Consider the following 27,746-nt stretch of genomic DNA (forward strand, 5'->3'; position numbering starts at 1 on the left):
GCCAAGAGGACAAGGTTGGTCCAGTCTCCCACAGGGAACTGCCTACAATGTTGCCTAACAAGTCAGATCTTCAGATGTGCTTTACTGTGATAGTGCTGGCATATATTGTTGGCAGAGGCACCATGATATGTACTTCTCAGTGGCAGGTCAGGAAATGATTGGCTTAATGGGAATGTGTTGGAAAATGGTCTTGGGTACTGCCGATCTCTTGGTGTCTATTAGATTTGTACATGCATGGCAATACAGATCAATTGTAAATTATATGACATTTTACCACACTTTTTCTCAACAATTGCACTGTATAAATGCATCAGTTGAGCCCATTATTTCATACCCCCCGAAACCCCTATGCTTAGTTCCGACTCCCTCACTGCACTCAGACATGCAAGCTAATTCGGGTCACTGAAAAGAAGACACCAGTTTATCAACATTTATGCATTTTTGTTAATGTTTTGGGTGTTATATGTTGCAGTAACATGGAACCCGGTGGACTCCTCTGAGACAATGAAAGCATGTACAAATATGAACAAACCAGCTGGCTTTAGTAAGATATGAATACTCGGATAACTGAGTAGCAGATTTGAAGACAGCTACCTGGGATACAGGGATACAATTCCCATTCAACAATATTCATTTTAGGAGATCCAGGCCTAGCTCGAGTGTCCATCCCCTCAATCACATTTCAGCATTTGGGGATCCTCTTTTAAGTCACCTTTACCCTGTTGGTCCTGGACTCTGTGAACAGCATGCATTTTAAAAGTGTTAGTCTTTGCCATCACCATCTTTAGTGTAACTTTGACATGTGCCATTTACATGAGCTGTATTGCCACACATATTTGCGTTTTACCTAATGACACATTGAAATGCAGCCCCTGTTCCAGGAAGATGTGGAGGAAAGGCTGAAAATGGCAGTAAGTGGTAGACCCCACTGCCCAATAAAAATAGGGTATTAATCAAGCTTTTTCATTGTGAAACTGACATCCCCTTGAACCACATCAGGCATTCTGCCGGTGCATGCAACTTTTTTGATACTGAGGCATATATAATATCAAATATTATGTAATACTAGCGGTACCACCCAGCGTTATCCGGGTCTGTAGCTGGCATGCACATGGGGGACTGATATAGCCTTGTGTAGGTTTTATTGTGTCAACTTCCTATTTTTGGAAAATCACAAAATCAGCATATACTAATAGCACAGTGCCGGACCCCGCTCCACAACTGTGCAGGGCGAATGGGTGGGGTTGGTCGAATTTCACTATCGCCAGTACACCCCAGACTAGTATGCCAACCTTGTGTCCTAAGTCGCAACATTGGTAATCTCCCGAAATCGCCCATACTGATAGCACAGGGCCGGACCCCGCCCTGTCAGGGCGAATGGGTGGGGTTGGTCGAATTTGACTATCGCCAGTACACCCCAGGCTGGTATGCTGACGTTGGGCCAAAACTTCAGCCCAACAACTGTTATGGGGCTGGAGCCAACTCCGAACATGCAAACACGCTTTCACAACTTTTAAATAAAGCTAAAGGTTACTATATATAATAATGCGTAATGAAGACATGATGGCATGTGCATCAGTAGGCAACATGGCATGACACTCTGTATAGATCATGTATGAGATTAGGCGATAGCTAGGGTTTACCAGTAGCAAAGTCATCAACAAGAAGTCTTTGCTTTTTCTTAAGCATGATATACATGAGCACTCTTTTCTTGCAAATTTAAAATGAATCTGATAACAGATAAAACATTATACCTATATTTTTACCTACACAGACAACATATAAACCTGCAAGGCCCATTCATGATTACAGAATGATTACTCAGCCTAATTATTAATCCATGTAAACGCAGTATAAAAAGTGGTAATCTCAAGCAGAATCACAAATAGAATTGGCATGAAATAAGACGTCTACAATTCTAACATCACGTACAGCACATTAGACAGTCTGGAAAGAGAAGGCACATCTTTGACATACTCCTGCCTTTAGTACCTTGCACTTGCAAAATCCGAGTGGCAACACCAAAGTACACATGGAAGATATTGCCCTGTTATGTTGTGACATAGGCTACCGATGCAAGCAAGCCACGAATGTGGAGAGGTTGGGGACATGGCTAAAGCATCAGAGCATATGTATCCAAGTGGAAATACTATCCTTCTCCTTCCATGCACTACAGCAATATGTTTTGGCTCATCGGTGGGACCAAAGCACCAAAGTAAGAGTCAAAATTAAAAAGGCCATGGAGGGTGTGGAAGTGCGGGATAGTCGTTTTGTTTTTACAGGGATAAAATATCTGCCATAAAGGCTGCATAACCTGCCATTAAATCTGACAATACCAACACATATTTTCTAAAAGCTGTGAAAATGACAGCAACAACAAATGAACGATTAATCAGGGTCCAGCAGATGGAACTGTACGTCTCTTAATGCATTAATAACTTACCAGCCACCATTGATAGACATCTTCAGGAATTTCATTATTCTCTTTGGTCAGTAAAGTTGGGATTGTGTCATTAAATCTTTTGTCAAACCAAGGTGACAGTTTGGATTCAGAAATACACGCATCACAGCTGCATGGCCGAATCGGGATATTGACCAATCTTTTCAGTTTCTCTGAAAACCTCAAAAAATATGACTCGGATTTCAAAACGTCAATACTGTATGTGTGTGTGTAACCTAACAAGAAAGTAGTCACTGTTATAACGAATGCGGTTAGTCCAAGAGTGAATGCTTTAAGGCGTAGGTTTCGCACACCCATCTGTGTTTTCTTCTGCTTTCTTCTCGACTTATCAAAAATAGGAATTTACATTCAAGTAGATAGGCAAATGAGTCTGAACAAAATCAAATAAATCTGAAGTGATGTTTGGCAGGAGAAGTCTATTCCATACACTTTAGTTTTATCTGGAGTGGCCAGGGTTTATTGGCAAACTGATTTTGCCACTCGTCTGTGGTGGAACAATCTGTCCTACACACAACTCTGGCGATGATTTTTAAACTTAAAGCGTTTTTTTCTATATACAGATATTCAAAGGTTAACAGTCTGAGTGTAAGAATCCTTGCAACTCAGGGATTAGATGACAAATGATGGAAGCAAGATGTCCAGCTGGGGACGATGGCTTTCTTTTCATTGACGAGGATTCTGAATTAAAAGTGTTGATGACAGCGTGTATGTTTGTTTTGCCAATGCAATCAGGTGTCTTCTTGGGATCAATTGAGCAACCACTGACTTGACCTTAGCATCTGTGAATAAAAAAAACAATAGATAGAAAATGGTCAGATTCTTATAGGGAGAGCTTACAATTGTACATTCTACTTGCTGTTCACATGCTGTATGAGCTTGATTGTTAATCTTAGAATGAAAAGTCAAATCTAGCATTTCCACAGCTGGCAAGCAAGCCACTAGACCACTCCCCTAAATGCTTGCAAGGGATTTCTACTGCTTTGTCATGGTATTTGATTAGCCAAACTGTGTTTTAAATAATGCCGCATCGTTTTTTTGCAAACTGTTGACATTATGCTTCCTACACTTTCCAAAGAAAAGTGCAAAATCCTATGCATCAATAGTGTTCCTATCTGAATTTCTTTTTAAATGCTATTTGTCTGAAAAATGGGTTTGGTTTTGAAAAAATGTAATGTGCTTTTAAAAAATGGGTTGGTTTATTTAAAAAGGTTTTTGGGTGGGAAAATAAAGAGAATGATTTATAATTTGACTGGCATATCTAATCTAGGAGACCTCAGCATTGGGTCAACACTTCATTTAACAGTCATCAGTCATATTTTGTAATCCCTTCATTGTTCCAAACTCCTTTTTCGATGATTCAGAACTTTCTTCAACCCCCTAAAATATACTTCCCACATATTCCTTAAATATGAGGCATTGGGTCACACTTGTTAGCAAACATTTTCATTTTGGAGTTATTCCCCCTGAGTTATCAAATATTGAATGTAAAATGATGTTTTATGGATTCTTATATGGGGCTTCCATCTCATCAGATACATCCAGCAGCTCTCTCTTAGTATGAGAGACCTTTTGCCTGGTGGATAGGAGTGACATTCTATTTATCCAATCTTCTGACATGGGCCTTGTGGATGATATCTCACCCTGAGGATCTCCCTCTAGGTAACAATTATGGCCTAATTGGTCCATAGTTTACACCCTTACACGATAGGACATTGTGAATACCTCTGTATTATACATGTTCCCTTTAAAACCTGAAATTACCCTAAATCTATCCTGAAACTCAAAGAGGGCAGGCTTAGACATTGCTACTTCCGAGAGCAGTCCTAATACGTCATCAGCATATAAGTGCACCTTAGAGATATAGGGCCTCATTACGAGTATGGCAGTAGGGGGTTAACGGCACCGATAAGGATGCTGGTGTTGTTAACCTCCTACCACCGCATTCCGAGATCCCTTAGCGGGTCCCACTAAGGCCAGCTAGTTTGACCAGCCGCCCTTAGCAGGAGCCGCTAAGGGACCAGGGAGCTAATAATGGGCCTGCTATTTGCAGGCCCGTTATAAGCTCCTTCCCTTCCTTCACTACGAAACCCTTTTAAGCAAATGATGGAAGTTGAATTCTGCTGTTTTGATTGGTCACAATACTCACCCTAACAAAGAGATGTCTGTAAATTGCAGGACATATATACCAGTTTGTGAGAGGTCTTGGCAGTTTCAGTACTCAGACTCCACTACTGAGTATTCTAAAAGCTCATTGAAGCCCTGGTTGCTTGTGCAATGGCACTGCTTTAGAATAGATCTGGCGTGTAGTGTTCTGCACTAGCCCCTGGTCCTGGGGGTAGGGCAGTGCTCAGCAGAGTTATTGCATGTGAGAGCAACCTGCTCTGCTTCATTGAAGCTGGGAATGTACTGGGCCTGGGGGGCTGATCTGTGCTCTGTCTTGCTCCAAACCATTTCGTGTGCTGGATTGGATAGGTGTGGTCTGGAAGTGGGTGAGGCCTGGGTCAAGAGGGGGCTCCAGACTCTCTTTTTGGGCTAGGTCCACAGGCTCCACCATGGCTGCCCAGTATCCAGTTTGCAGTGTGTGTGACCATGCACAGGAAAGTTGATTCAAAAATAGAAAAACAACATAAAAAGCAGTGTGGCCTATGCTGTGTGCTGCAGGCCCACCCACAGACCACCATCTTATCCATGACTTCCTGTCCCGCCCCCTAACAACACAATTGGCTGGGGGTAGAACCAGTGATTGAAGTGTACGAAAAGAAGTAGTGGAACTATGTCCCTGCTGGCCTGCCCCCGCTCTCCACAAACCCCATCTCTGTGCCCCCTCCCACACACAATCCAAACCCCTAAACAAACACACCTCTTATTTAAGGGAATGTTCAGTGCCGTGCACTGAAGTGCAAGCTTCAACTTCTTCCTACACTGTTAGTTTAAAACTAAATCATTGCAGGACGGTTTCTTTTTAAAATAAAAGTATAGGAGCAGTGAAACTTAAAAATAAGAAGTATAGTAGCACGGTTCCCGCCCACTTCGACCTCGGGGCAGAACAGGGAGAAAAACAGTGCAGGAGATAGGCATGCAGCAGGCGAGAAGCTACGGATTAAGGTAGGCTGACACTCCCCGCCCTCTCTTCCTTTTTTGGGCATTTCTTTCTATGTTGCTGGTGCTACACGGGGAAAATGGAAAAAAAATGGCCAAATATGAAGAAAAAGAAATCCGGCCCTGATGCCCTCTCGGGTGCCGAGAGGGCACCAGGGCTGTGTTTATTTTTTGTTCTTATTTGGGCATTTCTTTCCAAGCTTCCCGCGCAGGGAAAATGGAAGAAAAAGCACCAAATATGAAGGAAACAAATTCTGTCCCTGATGCCGCTCGGGTGCCGACAAGGTGCAAGGGGAGCGTTTATTTTTTTTTTCCTTTTTCTGCATTTCTTTCTATTTTGCCCGCAGCGCTGCCAATATGCAAAAAAATGCGGAAAACGGGGGCGTGGGGGTTGTGGGGGAGATGAATCCAGCACTGATGATGGCTGGCCAGGGCGCGTTTATGTTTTACATTTTTCTGGGGGAGACAGAGATTTCATGGACTTAATGGCCCGTGGTGGGTACCTACAGCCAGTCCTGACCCCCAGGCTCGGCTCTGGCTCGGCCCTACCCATGAAATCCCTGGCTCCCCCAGGTCTAGTGTCGTCATCAGGGGTGTTGCTAGGTCTGGAAAAGACCCAGGGCTCCGCTGATGTCGGGACTGTCGGAACTGGGGGCTAGCCAGCCTTTTGGGTGTAGCGCCTGAGATTCTATCCGGGGCTACAACCAAAAGACCAGTGGCTATAGCCCCCTTGGATCCCCCCAGCAACGCCTCTGGTCGTCATCCCCGCCATCTGGAGAAGTGTGTAAACTAACTCTCCGTCGCGGGTACATGAGCAAGGAAGTGTGTGCTGCGAGACACCTGCTGCACATTTAGTTTACACTGATGTCTCACAGCATCCATAACCATTCACAAGACATTGCTCAAATTCTCGAAAATGTGTGTCTTTTGAAGATTATTGTAAGGGTCGCGTGTGTAGTGTCCTTGTACAATGGGTCAGGAGCGCCATACTGAAAGAACCGCATCAGCTCGAGCAATGCGCAGGTTCGGGCCGCTCTGGGAAGGGTCCTGGGAGCATTGACGGGTCTAATGCGGTGCACGCGGTATAACCAAAGGATCCGTTGCCATCACACACGCTACACTTGTAAGGCTCCAAGCTGCACACACCTGTCTATTCTCAGAGCAGCCTGTAGGTGGCAGTATCGGACAGAAGATACAGTCACACTGTCTCTAAAACGGGACTATCGGAAGTTCACCGAACATGACGTTTCTGTCACGCATCGATAATCACAAACTCACAGCAACGCTGAACTCAAACCTGCACATTCTCGAGACATGACACAGCACCATATGCCTGAAGATTAATCGGAATTTTGAAGCAGTACAATTAGGCAGGTCTGAGTCTCAACTCTGCGGAGTGCGTACGCTGGATCGTTTGGCAATGCTGCCTTTATCAGGCGAGTTTCATATTTGTGCCTGCTAGCTTTCAATAGCACATGTGTCTCTTCTAAAAGGCAGCAATGAGGAAACCTTGGTACATTTAGGGGTGGTGAACAAGGCCACAGTGAAGGCTCCCCCTGACCACGAGAAAGGATTACAGAATACAAATAATGGGCACTAACATGAATGTAATGGCCTCGCCAGTGGCCACGTGACTAAACCGGGACAGCCTTGTCTATTAAAGCATGCAGGAATATGCAGAGGACAATGAGGGGCTGCCTGTCGAAGCATGGATGCATGTGCGGGTACAGTACAGCCTGCTACAATTAGGAATGTGCGGGTACAGTGCTGCCTGTTACAATGAGGAATGTGCGGGTACAGTACTGCCTGCTACAATTAGGAATGTGCGGGTACAGTGCTGCCTGCAACAATTAGGAATGTGCAGGTACAGTGCTGCCTGTTACAATTAGGAGTGTGCAGGTACAGTACTGCCTGCTACAATTAGGAATGTGCAGGTACAGTACTGCCTGCTACAATTAGGAATGTGCGGGTACAGTGCTGCCTGCTACAATTAGGAATGTGCGGGTACAGTACTGCCTGCTACAATTAGGAATGTGCGGGTACAGTGCTGCCTGCTACAATTAGGAATGTGCGGGTACAGTGCTGCCTGTTACAATTAGGAATGTGCGGGTACAGTGCTGCCTGCTACAATTAGGAATGTGCAAGTACGGGTACAGTACTGCCTGCTACAATTAGGAATGTGTGGGTACAGTGCTGCCTGCTACAATTAGGAATGTGCGGGTACAGTGCTGCCTGCTACAATTAGGAATGTGCGGGTACAGTACTGCCTGCTACAATTAGGAATGTGCAGATACAGTGCTGCCTGTTACAATTAGGAATGTGCGGGTACAGTACTGCCTGCTTCAATTAGGAATGTGCAGGTACAGTCCTGCCTGTTACAATTAGGAATGTGCAGGTACAGTGATGCCTGCTACAATTAGGAATGTGCAGGTACAGTACTGCCTGCTACAATTAGGATTGTACAGGTACAGTGCTTCCTCTTACAATTAGGAATGTACAGGTACAGTGATGCCTGTTACAATTAGGAATGTGCAGGTACAGTACTGCCTGCTACAATTAGGAATGTACAGGTACAGTGCTTCCTGTTACAATTAGGAATGTGCAGGTACAGTACTGCCTGCTACAATTAGGAATGTGCAGGTACAGTACTGCCTGCTACAATTAGGATTGTACAGGTACAGTGCTTCCTCTTACAATTAGGAATGTACAGGTACAGTGATGCCTGTTACAATTAGGAATGTGCAGGTACAGTACTGCCTGCTACAATTAGGAATGTGCAGGTACATTGCTTCCTGTTACAATTAGGAATGTGCAGGTACAGTGCTGCCTGCTACAATTAGGAATGTGCAGGTACGGTACTGCCTGCTACAATTAGGAATGTGTCGGTACAGTAGTGTATAACATAGCACTGTATGATGTGCCAGTCAGTAAGGTCATTCACAGTACAGGCTACTGTGCAGGCACACTAGTGTATATCAAAGAATGACGAGAGGTGCAGGGTCAGTGCTACATAACATAGCACTTGATGTGCGGGTGAAGTACTGTAGTACACAGTGTGGGTAAGTATATAGGTGCATAAAATATGAATCTGTTTGCAGACGCGATGCTGACATGCTGCACAGAAGGATGGGCTGGCACAGTACTCTCTACACAGCATGGTATGGTATTGGTAGGTGTAGTATTGTTTATTTATAAAGCGTCTACAAACAGGCAAGTGTTTCAAAATGCTCAAGGAGGGTGTCAACATGGGGAAACAACAGTCGCACTGAGCCCTTGAAATTCGGAGACGATAATAGTCTGCACAGGCAGAGTAAGTGTGTAAACAGTTTGAGATATAGCAAATAGGCCTGACAGCGATTCTGCAGTTTTACCAGTGCAATTAAGGGGTGGAGACAAAGGAGACAGACAGACGATCTTCAGGCGCGGTGCGTACAGATCACGCAAGTGCATAGACGGTCACAGGGAGGGTTCAAGTGCACCCGGTCCATGGAGACTGGAGGTAAGTGCAGAGAGAACCACTCTCTTGGGTTATTTCTCAAGTGCAGTGAGTGTGGGTAGGGTGTAGGACCCTGAGGCAAGTGCGAAAGAGGACTGGCGGTGGTGCCAGGGACCTGTGAGACTCTGAAGTATACCAGGCAGCCAGTCAACAAGCTGAAAGGAAAGGGGGGAGAGACGGGAAGAGCAGAGAACTAGGTTAGCAGGGTAGAAGGAGAGAGAAGGAAGAGGAAAGGAGGAAGGTCTTGAGGAGTTTCTGGAACTTTAGAAGATCATGCTTAAGATAGAGGGCATCAGGGAGGCTATTCCAGAGGGAGGAACCTGTTGAGGATAAGGATCTCCCTCCAAATCTCTGCTTGGAGAACTGGCTCACTCGCAGAAGGTTGGAGGTGGATGAGGGAAGGGCTTGTGAGGGACAGTAATTAGGTAAGCAGCATTGCAGGTAGGCAGGTGCCAGGCCCCAGCAATCCTTGTGAATGATGCAGAGGGTCTTGAACTTGATCTTTGCAGCCACAGGGAGCCAGTGAATGGATTTAAGAACCGGAGAGATGCGGTCCTTGGGCTTGAGGCCAAGGATAAGTCTTGCGGTTCTGTTCTGGATGAGTTGCAGAGGGCGCAGGGCAGAAGAAGGGAGGTTGAGAAAGAGGATGTTGCAATAGTCCAGCCTAGAGAGAACCTGGGCTCTGGAGATAGTGAGCCGCTGGGGGAAGTGAGAAAAGGTAGAGTACTTCTGAGGAGGAGAAGCTGAAAGTTAGACTTTTTAGAGATGTCCAAGAGGTGAGAGGAGAAGGAGTGAGCGGAGTCAAAAAAGACCCCAAGGTTTCTTGCCTCGCAGGTGGGTGAGGGTGCAGAGCCAAGGGAGGCCGACCAGAGTGAAAGTGGGAAGGCAGGAGCAGGGGTCCCAATGTGAATGTTCTCAGTCTTACTGGCAATGAGGCAGAGGTCGTTTGCGGCCCACCGTGACTGAATTGCGGAGATTTAGATATGAGCGAAGAGGAGTAGGTGGCTTAGGGTAGCCTGAAAGATAGTTGAGTGTCATCCGGGAAACACTGCAAGTTAGAGGTGAAAGTTGCAATCACACGTGCCAGGGCAGCCATATAGACATTAAAGAACCGGGGGGTAGGTTAGATCCCTGGGGAACGCCACAGGTGGAGAGAAAGGCTCCAAGTTCCACCTGTGATGGGAGGTCATAGAGAATGGATGTTAATCATGCTAGAGCCTGGCCTGTGATTTCTAGAGTGTCACAGAGATGTGCAAACAGGATGGTGTGGTTAAACATGTCAAAGGCAGAGTAGAGGTCAAGGAGAATGAGGACAAAGGGAGTGTTAGTGTCAAGATTTGAGAGCATGGAGGGAAGTGTGCGAATAGTACTTTTAGTAGCACAGAGGGATGTGCAAGGGAAGTATTGTCTATCACTGCATGGGGCATGTGCATGAATAGTACTGGCCTTCCTAGAATGAAGCGATGTGTATGAGTGACACTGTCTGTGAAAGAAAAGGCTGTGCAGGAAGACTACTCTCTACCACAACATCGAGCGGGCGGTCAAATAGCACTGTCTATCACAGGATGTAGTGATGTGTACGAAGAGTACTACCAATCACTGTATGGAGGGATGTGCACGAATAGCACTGTCTATCATAGCATGTAGTGATGTGTAGGAAGAGTACTGCCAATCAAAGTCCAGAGGTATGTGCACAAATAGCACTCTCTATCACAGGAAAAGTGATGTGCAGGAAGATTACTACTAGTCACTGTATGGAGGGATGTGCACGAATAGCACTATCACAGGATGTAGTGACGTGTACGAAGAGTATTACCAATCACTGTATGGAGGGATGTGCACGAATAGCGCTGTATATCACAGCATGTAGTGATGTGTAGGAAGAGTACTGCCAACCACAGTCCAGAGGGATGTGCACAAATAGCACTGTCTATCACAGCATGTAGTGATGTGTAGGAAGAGTACTGCCAATCACAGTCCAGAGGGATGTGCACAAATAGCACTGTCTATCACAGCATGTAGTGATGTGTAGGAAGAGTACTGCCAATCACAGTCCAGAGGGATATGCACAAATAGCACTGTCTATCAGAGGATATAGTGATGTGTAGGAAGAGTACTGCCAATCACAGTCCAGAGGGATGTGCACAAATAGCACTGTCTATCGGAGGATATAGTGATGTGTACGAAGAGTACTGCCAATCACAGTCCAGAGGGATGTGCACAAATAGCACTGTCTATCACAGCATGTAGTGATGTGTAGGAAGAGTACTGCCAATCACAGTCCAGAGGGATGTGCACAAATAGCACTGTCTATCAGAGGATATAGTGATGTGTACGAAGAGTACTGCCAATCACAGTCCAGAGGGATGTGCACAAATAGCACTGTCTATCATAGCATGTAGTGATGTGTAGGAAGAGTACTACCAATCACTGTATGGAGGGATGTGCACGAATAGCGCTGTATATCACAGCATGTAGTGATGTGTAGGAAGAGTACTGCCAATCACTGTATGGAGGGATGTGCACGAATAGCGCTGTATATCACAGCATGTAGTGATGTGTAGGAAGAGTACTGCCAATCAAAGTCCAGAGGTATGTGCACAAATAGCACTCTCTATCACAGGAAAAGTGATGTGCAGGAAGATTACTACTAGTCACTGTATGGAGGGATGTGCACGAATAGCACTATCACAGGATGTAGGGGTGTGTAGGAAGAGTACTACTACCAATCACTGTAAGGAGGGATGTGCATGAATAGCACTGTCTATCATAGCATGTAGTGATGTGTAGGAAGAGTACTGCCAATCACAGTCCAGAGGGATGTGCACAAATAGCACTGTCTATCATAGCATGTAGTGATGTGTAGGAAGAGTACTGCCAATCACAGTCCAGAGGGATGTGCACAAATAGCACTCTCTATCATAGCATGTAGTGATGTGTAGGAAGAGTACTGCCAATCACAGGATGTGTGGATGTGTAGGAAGTAGCACAGATGTAGGGATGTGTAGGAAGGGTGCTACCAATCACTGTAGGGAGGGATGTGCACAATTAGCACTGTCTATCATAGCATGTAGTGTTGTGTAGGAAGAGTACTACCAATCACTGTTAGGAGGGACGTGCAGGAATAACATTCCATTCTGCCAGTATCTCAGAGCAAGGAGAAGCTGTACCAGCCTTGCAGATTTTAACAAAGAAGTAGAGATAATTACTGAACACATGAGTTTAAGGTAGTATCCAAGACCAATTCGGAAACGCTCCCTCAAAAGGGCTCGCTGCTACAACAGGGAAAACCTATTCGACCAAAAGGAAAGAACTGCAAATAAAAGAATTACATGCGCTATTACCTTTGGAACCAATAGCAACACAATTGGCACATTGATACTTAACAACTGGGGGATTCTTTATTTGTATGAACCCAAGCTACCCAAACTATTGTTTGCCTTTAGAAAAGGAAAAAAGCTAAGGCAGTCTCTAGTGCATGTGGTTAGAGAAGGAGACACCAAGTCCACAGACTTGCAGAGCCAACAAAGATTGGAGCCACTTGCAGGCCACTGTCCATGTGGCATAGCATGCCAATATAATATGAAAATGAAAGAATTTACTTACAATTACAATAAAAAACGAAACTTAAAGGTCACATAAGGCGTAGCAGCTCCAATGTGGTGTACATCCCTCACTGCCCTTGCAAACAACTCTGTGTGGCAAAACCCAGCAGCCTGTTAATTTCAGAAATAATGAACATCGCTCAAGTATTCGCAAAGCTAATGCACAAGCACCCTCGGTGCCCCATTTCTTAGAAATGTGCCGTACTTCAGAATATCTCTGTTGGTTTTTAATGGAACAAGTCATTAAAACTAACCCAAATATAAACATCGATACAGCGCTGGCTAAGTGCAAACAATTCTGGATATTATCTTTGAGATCACATACAGATGGACTGAACGATAATGAAGAGTTGCCATCAGCTATTTAACTTCCTTAGGCCCCCTTCCCTACTATACCTTACATCTTAATTTTGGACAGGAGGGTTATTTAATACATACTATGGTTATCACTCACATCACAATTGCATTGTTTAACTAATTGTTTTTTAACAATGAATGAATTTTTCATTTTTCTATTTTGGCAGCTAGCTTCCACTATTCATAAACAATATGCAGCTGCAGACAATGGACACACGGTTCAAATATCACCCAGATAGGTCTCTCCATTGTCACTGCAGCTCCACACCATGCAATGTACTTAAAGATGGCCGCCGAATAGATCCATTAGTATAGGACGGTCTTAGAGTCTAGACTACCACCCAGCCTGCAGTATAAACATACTCGCAATACACATGAGGAAAGCAAACACCCGTGCTAGCATTCAACGCATGCAGTTCGAATGACACAGAGAAAGAGGAGATTTAGAAACATGGGTGAGCCAGAGAGCATACAGTCGACATATACTAGTTGTGATTTCACTCCTTTTGGTAAATCTTTGTTCGTGTTATTGCAGCACGCACAGCATAATGACGCGAGCCCAACATACATCCCAGGACTACAGATTCTGATAAAAAGAGTGCGCATGTCCAACAGCGCCTTCCACAACATATAGAAGCAGACAACGTGGCAGGTAACTATGGGTATCTCTCTTGTAACCTGGAAGGCATAAAGTAATAACGCCTGAGTAAGCCTCAGTAATGTATGTGTATACCTAAGAGGCACATAAGGCAGAGCCTCAGAGGCTCAGTTTGGACACCATTGAAACATATTATCCATATTAGCAGGGCTTTCCAAGCCTTATACTCTAATGTATAGACAAGCATGTGCACGTTATGAAACACAGGAAATTTGTTTCACTTCCCGCAGAATTCTTTCCACAGATCCTGACTGATCGTCCAGCTCGTCGCATGAAGACTGCAGCAAAGACGAGTTTCTTCTGCTGGTCTGATCATAGTTCGGAAGATATTCGTTACTTCAGGTCCCCCAAGGGTACCGCACAGTTCCAGGTAATTTTGTGCTTAAATACAGTTCCGCCCAGTAGGATGTGTAGACTAGATAAGCAATGACTAAGTCTTTTATTGCAGTTCAGACACATACTTTCTTTATTGCAGCATAGAGGAAGATTAGTCCTGATGAAGATGACACACCGTCGAAACAAGCCAACACCCAGCATCAAGAGTTTAGGTTGACTTGAGCCCATGTATTAATGCTCTAATTGATTTAACTAGTATGTGTTACATATTAACATCATCCGAGAGGTAACTAGGAGAATGTGAACCTCTCCAAAGTTTCATCAACATGTTGCCTGTACTGTGTAAATAATTATGTAGTTGTATAAGCATTTTAGTTACATTCAAATTAATTTTAATATTTAAATATCTAAATAAATCATTTAATATACTCACACTTTGTTCATTCATTAAGGGTTGAACATGAGTGTAGACTGACCTGGCCACTAATAGTACGTTTTGCACCGAATGTGAGGGCTACCTAGAGGTTTAATCCAACTTGTATTATACAAATGATGTCATAAATGTTTACCCATACATATTCTTTGTGTGGTTTGTCATAGATATCCCTGCCGTGTATGGGATTACAGGGATCCCCCGAGTTGGTCATTCATCGGGCAGGGGTATGAATGACACTGTCTGACAGAAAAGGGGGTGCAGCAATACTACCCTCTACCACATCATGGAGGGGGGCACCAATAGCACTGTCTATCACAGGATGTATTTATTTATTTTGTTTTTACTCGACATTTGTATGGCACTTATACACAAGTGTTTCCGAGTGCCACAAGACAAAAAATGTAGTGATGTGTAGGATGATAATGTAGGAAACAGTATGTGAACAAATGGATAAAAAGCCATACAAGTGGTTTTGTAACACATGAAAGAGCTCCAATGGATGGCATTTCACCAAGAGTACAGAGGAGCATTTCCAGACCTGCTCTGCGTGCACAGAATGCACCAATAGCAGGATTCTCAATCTAATTGGCTTGTTCTGGTCATGTAAACGCCTTGGTTTCCGACTGCTGGAAATGACACAGTAACTTGGGACACAGGCACTGGTCAGCATGCACAATGCTTGCAGTTTATTGCACCACAAGCCCAGTTATACCAAAATGACAGTGTATTTTCAGGTTTCTCGACATCAAATGCTCCTTTTCTGGAGTAAAGACATGCACCGTCCACTGCTGTCATTTAAGGCAAGACAGAAGGCATTATCTTGCCCTTTCATACCAGGAAGTACATTCCTTTGGGTTATTTACTAGTCCAGCTGGTTTGACCTTAAATGAATGCAATGCCAGAAAAGCACCCTGTGAAAAGAGGTAAAGGCATGACAGGAGTGCAGCTTATGTCGCTGCAAGTAACTGGGCATGTTCAGAACGCATGTGAGTCAGCCAGGCAGAGCATACATGAACTCACGTGTTTCATTTACCAGCCTCAGTGACACTTGAGGGTCCTAGCTATAGAAATAACAATTATACGGTCGGCATTGGTGCGAGCTCCCACCCAATCCCGCAAAAAGCATGCTTCTGCTAAGGGTTGTGTGCAGCAGAAGTGAGCTAGCGGGTGGAAACTCATTTGCAACTCAAACAAACCCTGTTACGCTGGCCAAGTTAAACAGGAGTGGTGCTCCACTGCTTTCATTTTTTACTGTCAACAGCTGCACTACTTTTGCAGCCATTTTCAGCATGCTGGAATTCTTCTTAATGAGGTTAAAGCACGCTGCTCCATTTACCACCGGATATTAGTTACAGCTAAACTGAAGTCTGTTTCAACTCAATTTGCTGTCAGCCAGCATGCCTGCAACCCTTGAAAAATGTGTTGCACATTGCTACCCTCCTGCCCCCCGCCGAAGTCACAGTTCCACTACTTTCTTGGTACACTTCTATCACTGCTCTGGGATGATGAGACTAACCGCCTGTATCCCAGCGCACTTCACTGCCCACGGGCGCATGGAAACGAGGCTCTTCTATTTCTAAACCCTAGAAAAATCAAAACATGTTCTCACGTATTTGACACCATGAAGGGGAAGGGGGGATGGCCTCGGAGTGTTTAAATTGATCACTTTGCTAAGCAACTTTTGGACAACGGTGCGCTGCACATTGTGCCCATGCACTAGAGTACACTTGCGGTGGTCATGTGAAGACAGTGTTACTGGTGCGACTTGGAAGCAGTTCAGAGTTAGAATATTCCCCTTACCAGGTATTCAGAACAGGTGCACTTGCCCAAACGCCCTCACTCTCCCCCCGGCCCCCAGAGAGGACTCCTTCCAATTCAGATTCATAGTGACATGTCATGCCACACTGTGGAGGGGGTGGGGCGCTGTCCACTACACTGGTGTACTATAATGTGCGGATGGTGGGCTGTCGTTAGGCGGGGAGGGTAGCGCAGGTTCGACGCCTTTGTCTTGGGACCAAAACGACACATTTTCCTCGCTTAAAACCATTCGGTGTAACCTAGTCATGGAATGCCGCGGAACAGATCACACAAGGCCTGTGATGCCTCCAGCACTTGGGGGCCCGCTGTGGAGGGGCACGTGCCAATTAGATCACCATTTATGGCCCAAGTGATCTTATCTGCCAAGTCAATATCATGAATTACAAAGCGTAAAGCGCAAAGTGGAACTGCAAAGCAAATGTATAAGCCCCTCTACTGATATTTATTTTTATCGATGGGGTCACTTCTTGTGCATAGGCGTTAAGGAGACTTTTGGCGCACTTTGCACGTTTGAGTTTACGGCTGTTTCCTGGAGCATCTTGCAGTACAGCAGCCAGGAGACCGGCTGGAAGGAGGGGGCTGAGTGCCCAGCACTGCTGGCCTCAGGGTCAACTCAGCTCGTCTTCCTCCTTTCGCACTCATTCATGAACAAAAAAGGCCACCAGACGGAAATGATATCACTGATATATCAGTCAACAGAAAAGTACCTTTCCTCTGCTCTTTACCCCTCTGAGCCGTAATGCGATGACGCCGAGCTTGCCACTGAGTGCAATCGATGCAGAAAGCCCAAGAAAACACAATGTGAGAGTCTGACATTTGCCAGAACTGGTTGGTATTCAAGCAAAGCATGGCGGGATTGCACGGGAACGCTACTCTCAGTTCTTCGCAGGCGGCGGCCAGGGTGCTTTCACGTTATGTTTGGGTTGTCTGATAAATGTATGCAGGGGGGTCATTTCACCAAAATACCAGGCGTAGTGGAAGTGACATCACATGACACTTGACCTCTGATGACATCACAGGAAGTGCTGTCGTTTGACCCCACACCCAAGTGACATCACGAGATGTGATGGCACACAAACTTTCACCCCTTGACAAAACAGGAAGTGACATCACCCGCCGTGGTTCCTCAGTACACTAAGAAAAATACTGTAATATGATATACATTTCAAAGAAGAATGGATCACCATATGTAGCGTAAATATGAGTGTGTATGGGCCCATATTACCAAATTACTGTGAATGTAAGAAGACGTCCAACACCACAACCTGCAGGATTGTACATCACTCTGCCTAAACTGCAAACAGAGCCTTGAAGAGGCCTAATCCCCAAAACTCAGATAGGTAGGTGTCTGGCCACAGACTGGAAACAGCAACTGACCAACACAAGTCCAACCAGAAAAAAAAAGCAATGGTCTGGAGAGTTGCCCAGGGTTATGCATGATTTGAAACATTCCAGCCATCACCTTTCTGTTTTGCTTAATTGGTAATTAACCCACTGTTTCTTTTTAGATGGGTGATAGAGGGTCATAATAATTGCATGTGTTTTTAATTTTAAAATGTAAACAGAAGCAGCAGCTCCACAACATCACTCCTAGAAAAGGCTGCTGGGCATTGAGACCTAGGCGACTGCACACCCATGATGCCCAGTGTGGCTGGAACATGTCTGGGGATGCTTGTAGTCTTGTGCAGAAGGGATGTGCCCTAGCAGTGCGGGCAGATGGTGTGGAGGGTTGCCCAGAGATGTGCCAGTGGTTATGAATGATTTGAAACCTTCCAGCCTTCACCATTCCATTTTACTTATTTGGTAAGTAACCCACAGTCTCTGTTTTTTAGATGGGAGATAAAGGGGGAGGATGTGTTGCAGGTCACAGTAACTGCAGTTATGTGTTTTTTATTTTAAAATATAAACAGCAGCAGCAGCCCCATGACAACACCCCTAGAAAAGGCCAATTTTATTATTGTCGCTGGTCCTTTATGTCTTGCTTAATGCCAGTCTCCTCCAGCTTCTAAACACTGGAACAGGAACTGAACCCATGCTGCACTGCATCCTCTTGTTCCCAAAGCAAGTGTGTTGCCCCTGAGCTATCCTTCCACATATATATATATATATATATATATATATATATATATATATATATATATATATATTGCTTGATTAGACAACAGATTGTTTACTTCAAAGGGCAATTAACTCATTGTGTGCCTATTTACAACCTGCCTGTGATGCAGGTCTGACAGAGCTGGGTCAGGTCACACAGTGCACAGGCAGGATTGGTGGCAGAAGCCACTGGGGCACACCGCTTTCATCACAGGCCCAGTGGCTCACTGGATGTGCAAAGCAGACAAAGACAAAACACTGATGAGATTTGCGTTCATGCGGTGCTGTCACTGAGAACTGCAGGCTGCTCTTACCCATTCCTAGCTAGTGGTGTCCGCTCCACAGCCCTCCTCCTGCTATCCTTAACTGGCACCATAGCTTCAAACTCACACTCTATGTCCACCTGTTCAAGCAGGCCTTACACTAACACACGGTGGAGTGTATATATAAAGTTTTTCGCAAGCACAGACATTCACACAAGCATGCACAAACTCACTCACACATACATTGAAACAGTGCTTTAAGTGAGATACAAAATTGAAGAGGCTCTGACAAGGGGCGTGGGCCAAACATTGCTGAGCATGGCCTAAAGGCTGGCATGCAGCTCAGAAAAGGGCCGACTGCACGCACAGATAACCCTTTTGTTGGGGCAGGCCACCCACTCATTTGGAAGCACGATTTTATTTGCAAAAACATTGTCAATATCCACAGGCCATTACTATTGGCTTTGTCAATGCTACACTGTAGTCTAATAATCCAATGGCATCACTTCTAGGGACATCCAAGTTTGGAAGCTAAGCCACAGTGAGATTAAATAATTTGCCCAGGATCACACGCACCGGTGAAAGCCCGGATTTGAGCCCCACCTGCAATGCAGGTACTTTATCAGTTAGATTCCGGGTCTGGCTAGTTCACGATGTATTAATGCTTGGCTTCCCAGGGCCAACACAATTGTGCACTTTATGGAACTGGCCTAAAAAGGGGACACAGTGCGTGATAAATGGGCCTGAAGATATATACCTTGTTTCTCCCTCTTCTACATCACCCCATCTCTCCCTCTATTTTTAAAATGTCTGTTTTCATTCCCTACATTTCTTTACCTCTCTGCCACAGCTCAAGACTGATTCTCTTTAACTGTGACAAGGATATGGCACCGAACACATATTTTAATGGCTGGATGAAACCATTTACAATTCACCAGGGCACTCAGCCTTTGTAGCGAGGGACTCCAGGGGGCTTCAGTTGGAGAGGTGGGCATATTTGTCATCATTACGTTTAAAAAAAACTCTCCTTTTGCTGCTTAATTGCGGCACCTCCCCCGTGTTAGGACTCCCCTTAGCTCAAGAGGGGCAGCGATCATCCTAATGGCATCACCCTCCCTACTAAAGAGCTCACACTACTAAGATGAATGTCCTTTTTCTACTGCCTGAAGTTCTCTACATATGGGAGAAGTTTGCTTATTGTGCATTATACTGCAGTGCACATGCATGCAGTGTACATACATGCGCTGCATTTCTGTGCACTGTGCCAGAGCCTCGGGTTCGCTGCACAAAGTGTTGGCGATACAGACCATTGCTAGATGTCCCTGCCGAGCCAGGAGCACTGGGTGCAGTACCTCAGCCCATTAACAGATGCCCTCGCAGTCAGTAGCACTGGGCTCAGTACTACAGATTGCTAGTAGATGTCCCTGTCTGTGGACTCAGAACCTATTCTACACTGCTGATAAAAAGTCAGAAAAGGAATGCACAACGTCTGACTCTCATTAGTGAGGGGCAAAGGAAGCCCTGGCAGCGCCCCGGCTAGTAAACTCATTTTGGACACTTCTAGGGCTGTTTCCTGGCTTGCCCTGGCTCACTTAAAGCCATGCATACATACATACATACCTAACAGTTTTCTGTCTACACTTACCTGATCCACTTATCCACAGGCGAGAGGAGCCTTGCTGCCACCAATCACAGAAGCAGAAGCTCCACTCCAGAGCTTCACAGACATGGAGGACCCACGAGACGGGTTAAGACTGCTGCCACACAGGAGGACCACGCCGGGTGCAGAGAGGGAGAGACACGGGGCCAGCGTTATGTGATGAGCGGTATCCCATGGGTTCTAGACTCCCCTCGCCTGTCCTCGTCCTCTGTAGACAGAAGCAGCCCAGGAACGCCGCAGCAGCCGAACTTCTCAGACGCGTGTATTTCAATGGGGCGCCTGAGAAGGGAAAGTGCCCATCGGAGCGCAGGCGGTACTTTCTGATGCTCCAGTCTATGGCATCTCACGGCTCAGCCGAAGAGGGGGCGGGGCTTAGGCTCATGAGGGGAGGCGCTCAGGCTCCCACAGCCAATCAGGGATTAAAGGGCGGGGCCACCAAGACACCCGAAGACCAGGGGATTTTTGGAAAGGCACTGGGCTCTGCTGGCAAGGGTCGCTTATGCTATTTTGGGGTTGCTTGTGGGTCGCGGGTTCTGTGCTGTGCGTGTAACTGGGCACACCTTTCAATGGAAGCTACTCGTATTCACAATGTTAGTTTACCGCACAAAATGAATGTGAAGTCGTGGATGGAGTGGTTCGTGTGCCCCGGTAGCGTTTACAGAGCGGTGGGTATACGTTGTGTTGGATATTGGGCCCCGTTCATTATAATTACAGGGCGGGGAAGCGCCCACGTCTCTGCCGCTTTCACTGCGAGCCCCCAGGGTCCTATTTAGAGGTGCCGTCTGTAAGTACAGAAGGAGTTCACCTCAGGTAAACCCGTCGCCCGGTAAACAGACTTCAAAGAAATGCCTGGTCTGTGTAGTAATCAAACATGTTTCCAAACCTGATTCCCTGCTCTGGGCAGAGCTCCACCCGGACACTCAAGGGAAGACCACCTGCTGATTGAAAACCAAAGTAGGGTCACGCTAGAGATGTTTGCTTGGGACTGACAGAGTGGGTTTGCTAATAGTAAGTAGTCTATTGGCTAAAATACACACACTAAAATGCACAAATCTCTGCCTTCTAGTTTTGGTTTCGAAACTTGACAAAATGGAACTACACAATCAGTGAGTGTGAGGGTAATTGATGGTCTTTATGCTCTTCGGCCCCACTCAGGGCTCGTGCAGTGTCACGTGTTGATGACACGTGGCACACCATGTGCTTGAATAAATAAAAGTGGCGCACAGCGTCCCTGCGCCAGTTATCATCACAACCCAAGGCTCATGTGTCCGACTCCATGAGCGCATGCAGTTCAGGGCCGGCAGAGGCATAGACAGGGTAGAGCCTGAGCGGGCAAAGCCCACTCAAAAATGTCAACTCAGCATTTTCGGGTGGGCATTTACAGGTGCTAATGCCACTGCCCAGCTACATTAGCTTCAGGCCCCACCTTTTAGACAATCCTGGCTACACCTCCGGGGTCCGGCACAACCCAGTGCCCCACAATAATGGCGATGCGGAAGAGAGGACCCGCCTGCAGCACAGGGTGCCGGTGCACGTTGCTGCAAGCACCTGCCATGTGGGACTCCAAGATCCGGTCGGGTCTCTCTCGACGACTTTTGGCGTAATGCTGTGGAGTCCCCAGTGCGGGCCAGATGTAGGACGCGCAGCGCGACATCCAAGCAATATCAGGGGCAGTTCTGACTATCACCAGTTCGCCGGCGAGGACCGCGCACACCGACGGAGAACCCGGGGCGTGTGCAGCAGTGAAAGAACATACTCCTGCCCGAGGGAGGGAGCAGCGCGGCAAGGACCGCTGCCTCAGTGGCTGAATGCCATGGACCTGCCTGGGCGAGAGATAAAGCAGGACAGCAAGGAGTGCCGCCACTGTGGATTTACGAAACACTCCCGATTGGGGGAGAGAATGCGGCATGCTCCACCGCCGTAATTTATTTAACTGTTGGCTGGGGGAGAGCAATGTGGCGCGGCCTGTGCTGCTACCTTCCACGTTGCCTACACCATCCCCATCGTGATCCTGAGAGCACTCTGGCCTGGGGGAGGCCCTGTCCCGGTGTTGACAGACACACAGCCTTTTGTCAATGGAGGGGGTGGACTGAGAAGGGGTGCGCTGCTGCTGCAGCAACAAAGACACAAGGAAAGCTGCCTCGAGGACTGAGGGAAAATTAAGGCTCCTGTACTGCGACCTGCAGCTGTGCCCCTGCCCACCCGTGCTGCCCGGTGCAGCTTTGCCGGCTAGTGGAGCGCTCTCCACTCAGGGCCAAATAAAGTCCTATTGCACGATCCACTATATCTCCTGGACTAATAAAGATGTGTTTGGCCCAGTGAACTATGTTTATGAAGCTGTGATCCCGCATGTTCTAGATGATTCAAATGGGTGCAGTAAAAAGTTGGGACCCCACATGTCCAACATGCTTAAAGTGGACCCAGCAAAAGCTGTCTTTTAATTAACACTTGGCATGGGATGTTATGTTCTGCGGATCCACACCTGGCTCGTGCAGTGTCACGTGTTGGTGACATGTGACACACCATGTGTTTGAATCAATAAAAGGGGCGCACAGCTTCCTGTGCGCCAGTTATCACCACATCTCAAGGCTCCTTTGTCCGACTGAATGAGCGCATGCAGGTGGGGGCACGCCATGACGCGGTGCCCGGCAATAATGGTTAGAGCCGAAGCAAAGCGGAGCCTGGAAGTCTGGCTTGGCTCTTCAAGCCAAGTACTAGGAAAGCCAGCAAGAAATGCATTCCTGGCATCTTGCTGTCCCATCCCACAAAACACAAGACTATATCCATGGTGTCCTGCCACACACTTCAGCTCCACACAATACAAAACCCATACCTCCCATCCCAATTTTGGCAGCTGCCAGTGCAGTGAAATGAAACGATTTGCCCAAGACCACAAACTCTAGAGAAGAGGTGAATCCAGGATTTGAGATGAGCCTGCACTTTCAACAAGTTATCACATACCCTCTCAGTTCTGATACACATATATTTTAATGTAAACCTGTGAACAACTCATATAATTTTGTGTGTAGATATGATGCAAAGAATGCACAGATCACATTATAAACCAAACTGGCAAATATAGAAGTAGTAATGTGAAGCAGAACAAGCATATTTGCAGGTCTATTTAGCCCATCTTGAAAGGGACAGCGCCGAAACCAGAATGCGGCATAATGTCGACCTAAAAGACCTCCGCTGTGGTTCGTGTTTTGGCAACTCTACTTCAAAAATGTCAAGAGACACAGCTATGCAAAACAAACCTGCACACCAAGATCACTTGCTTGTAGTCTTGTTTAAAACAGGCATACATATTGTCAATGCAAGACTGAAGAATATTGCACTTCCATAAAGAGGAGCCCACAGGGCTTGCTCACATCTATGTGGCATAGTGTATTATGAAGGGCACAGGAAAGAGGACTAGTTTGTCACATGTATGGTCATTGTGAGAAATGCATTAGAGACAGTAATCACTCACTGAATAGCTGTGCAGAAAAGAGGGCGATCTGCCCATGTTCTACTTGGCCATTTCTTTACCATCAGAACTGTAGTGGATACCTGTGCACTGGAGGGTACCCTAACTGTACAATGGCCCCCAGTTTAGCAAACTGGCCAATATACGTCCATCAGTCACCCTCCCACATTTTGCAGCCCCTAACACATTTTCTGTTACACAATTGACCGGACCACAGTGGGCCTACAGCGATCCCTAGACACTGTACATTTTGCAGCCCCTAACACATTTTCTGTTACACAATTGACCGGCCCACCGGACCACAGTGGGCCTACAGCGATCCCTAGACACTCTACATACCTTGCCTCAGATCATGGCCTTAGTTAGTCCTTAGTCCTTAGTCCCAATGCTATAAAAACTAAGATCATGACGACAGGGAAGAGGGCATATGATGCCCCATCTTTTGTGGGGAACCTGGCTGGCCTCAAGTTAGAGCAGGTTGAGGAGTATAAATATTTGGCAGTCAGTATTAGAGCATCCATCTGGCCCGTAAATCTGGCCGAGGAGTTAGGCACAAGGCATTGTTTAAGTGGCTGTCTCTAAAACAATAATTGATGCTCGAGGGGGTCATTCCAATTGAGGCTAAAACTATAGCTTACAGGACTTCAATTATTCCTGGCTTAACCTGGAAGTTTTCCCAGAGAAGGCAGTTAGTTGGCTCACAAGGCTGGAAGCCCACATTTTATGCTCCCTACTTAGCCTCCCACGGAGGGTGCCCGTTGAAGCCATAACACTAGAGCTAGGCCTGCCCTCTCTCCTTTCCCTTTGGAAGATTTCAGCTTGCAAGTGTTGGGCGAAAATGTATCACAGTGGTTCGGGGAATGATTCTTTATTAAGCATGGCCGTTGCCAACTCCAGCCAGTTCTCAAAAAGCGTATGCTTCAGGCAATTGGAGGGTTTTGCAAAAGATCATCAGAATGAAATTGGAGGGTTCGGAGTCCCGGAATCATGGCTGGATTTTAATCTTTTAAAAATAGAGGAAAAGTCCAGACATCATGAGACTGCTTTGGCATTGAGCCATCTGTTTTAGCTGCGCAGGTATGAGTCATTCTCACATCAGGGTTTCCAAATAGACCAGCCAAAGTGCTATTTGATAAAGCTCTGTTTAGATGTATTCTATCTAAGCGCCTTAACACGTTCCCTGTTTTAGAAAACACAGGGCAGGCATTCCCTGGCGTGATCATCTGTGTAGACTGCGCGGCAAACAAGTGGAGTCCACACAGCAGATTTTAAATAATTGTGAGGCTCTTCAGGTGGTGTAGGAGAAAGGTGATAGTAAATTCCTCTCTGCTCCTCAGACCAAGTTTGCAGCACGGTCTATTGTGCTGAATCCCTGGTGATTACATCGCCCGTGTTTCATATCTGGCAACAGGTGGCTGGAAAATTGTCAGTTTGATTTTAAAAAATGTCTTAGGGAAATGTATATATATTTTATGTGGATGTGTTTTTAGTTCGAAATCAAAAAACGGTATTTTAATTGGAAAAGATGTACTTGATGTTTATTGCATATTGTATTTATTATGTTTTTATAAACAGTGTAAAAGGCGACAAAGTTCAACCAAATGCACTTAATAAAAAAGAAAAAAGAAAGTTACACAATTGTTGCCATCAGTTTCCCTGAGGGGCGTCGCCTAAAAATGACAGCACCAGGTCTCTGTGTGCTGCCATGCAATTAGAGGGGCCCATTTTCCCCCAACACTTCCCCACACTACAGCAGGCGGCAATGTATCCTTCCACTACCCATGCTCCCTGAACCTGACCCTTAGTGAGACCATCTTAATGCTGCTGCAATTCCAGGGGGAGTACAATAACCCACAAATGTGTAAAAAATACCGGCAAAGTCAGGGGTCAGAGTCGGGGTGTATTAGGATGGGGGGGGACTCCAGCATGCACATGTGCTCAATTCTGACCAGCAGAGTAATGGTGCAGCCTGTTGAGACGTGTTTAAAGAGGAGACAGAGCTATAATGTAGATGCCACACATATAAAGGACTCCCAGAGTAGGGGAACCACAAAGGGACCAGTCGTGTTTAATATGATAAACATCAGATTTAATAGAATTAAGACCTAAAAAGTGATTAAATAGTGCGGTCCACAATACATACAATTCATAAACATTTTAACACAAAGCAAACAGTCGTTATGTGACAAGCTAGGATTAGCTGATTGACAGTGTATCAAAACATGGACACACTCAACATCAGGAGGTACGTTTTACAAATAGTGCAACGTACCCTACAGTAATTAGAATTAGTATGTCAACAAATTGGTGACTCTGGTGACAGTACAGAGTATTAGCCTGAGACCCCTCATAGCCACTGCTAGTGTTGGTGCATGGTCATCGATAGTTACCACTGAATAGAGTAATCAGCTCATTCATATCTGCCAACTTTGAGCAGAGAAGTTTAAACACAGGGAGCCGCTTCACAAAGACTAGACCTGTTCGGCCTTGAAGCACCCAGCAGTAGATCTGTTCACCGATTGCTCAGTGTTAGTCTCCTCGCTCAGTAGAAATAATGCACTTGTTGAAATGGCTTAAGAAGAGCTTGTTACATGCTTAATTGGCTCAGGCGTGCATAGATAGTAGTGTGCACGTGGTTTCAAAGAATGGCGAATGAAGGAAGCAACTCGTGATTCCAGAGGTTTTTTCCTTATACCCTGACTGATGTCTGATTCATAAGGGCACTTAGCAGAATTCACAGCCACTAATACCATACCTTTAATGATATTGCAAAATCAATATGAAATTAAGGCATAGCCTGTATCATGAGACAAAGCCCCAGACAAAATATTATCATTTAAACACAACCCAAGTCAACACTCCGTCAATTTAATGCCTTCATCTACCTGTACCCTTTTAAAGAAATTGCTTGACTTAATCCAGACCATATGTTTCTGGTCTTACACTTACACCATTGTTACCAAGTGTCCACTGTGTTGGTGCCATGCCTGCATATGCGATTGCTACGATGCCCGCATATATACATGTTCCGCACATATTGTGGGGTTCAAACCCAACCTCAAGACAAAAGGAAGCTGTGTGGCTGACTGGGACCTAAACATGCAGAAACATGTTCTTGTCATGTGAAAGCACACTGCTAACATCTTTGGCAGAAACAGGAAGATTACAAATGAAGTGTGCTTTCCATGCACAATTCAAAGCCATGAAAGTGCCTTTCATTATATGAGACTGAGGTCTAAAGAGTACCTTTGAAAAAATAAAACCATTTACCATGGAAGTGTGTGCATTTCGCAGCTTAAAATAATGATCACATGAAAACCGAATTTCCATTGCCAGAATAATGCAAACACGTATATCATTATGTAAAGATGAACATTGATGGCATGTGTGATGAATCCTGTGGAGTCATCACCGATTCCCAGCTTAAGAGCTCCTCCCATGCGGCAAGGGGAAGGCAGCCACTACGTGGTGCTGACCCTGGAGATGGTATTATGAGGGAGGATAACATGGGAGGAGATGGCTGTCGTGGAGATGTGATGACCCCGGCAGGAGAGACGCTGTATTCTTTCCTTCCAAATTAAAAATACCCAATAATTCCTAAATTCCTGATGGCTTGTTGGCATTTTACAAATCACTCTCACTGTAAGATCCAAAAACCTCTTCCTGCAAAACAATCTGGCCAGAATACTATTGATTCCTTATACACACCTAATACTCACTTAACATCTCCAATCTCTGATATCTTTGATTTAAAAAAAGATCCAAAACAATATAACTTTAAAAGATCGATAATTACCAACACTGCCCTAAAGAAGAGGCCTGTGTGAAGCACTTGTTGGCATTGTATTTGAGTATACATATTGTAGAATAACACTGTTACTAGCTGTACACAGTGTATCATACACTGGTCAAACACTCTTCTCTGTCTCACTCTCTCTGCACTCACTTTCTCTCAATGTAGCTCTCTTTTTATCGCTGCCATACTCTGTCT

At 45.7% G+C, this 27,746-nt stretch overlaps 1 protein-coding gene across 1 annotated transcript in view; it reads right to left on the reverse strand.

Moving 5' to 3' along the window:
* Nucleotides 1-20,617, reverse strand: part of LOC138497932 (CMP-N-acetylneuraminate-beta-galactosamide-alpha-2,3-sialyltransferase 1-like) — an 86,814-nt gene extending 66,197 nt beyond the window's left edge. The window contains exons 1-2 of the mRNA XM_069621666.1: nucleotides 20,272-20,617; nucleotides 2,444-3,240 (exon numbers count right to left, since the gene is read on the reverse strand). Coding sequence (XP_069477767.1) covers nucleotides 2,444-2,758 — 315 coding nt within the window. The 5' untranslated portion in view covers nucleotides 2,759-3,240; nucleotides 20,272-20,617. The remainder of the gene's footprint in view (nucleotides 1-2,443; nucleotides 3,241-20,271) is intronic.
* Nucleotides 20,618-27,746: the final 7,129 nt, after the last annotated feature.

Source organism: Ambystoma mexicanum, chromosome 5q (genome assembly GCF_040938575.1).
Source record: "Ambystoma mexicanum isolate Mex_15411 chromosome 5q, UKY_AmexF1_1, whole genome shotgun sequence".
NCBI lineage: Eukaryota > Metazoa > Chordata > Amphibia > Caudata > Ambystomatidae > Ambystoma > Ambystoma mexicanum.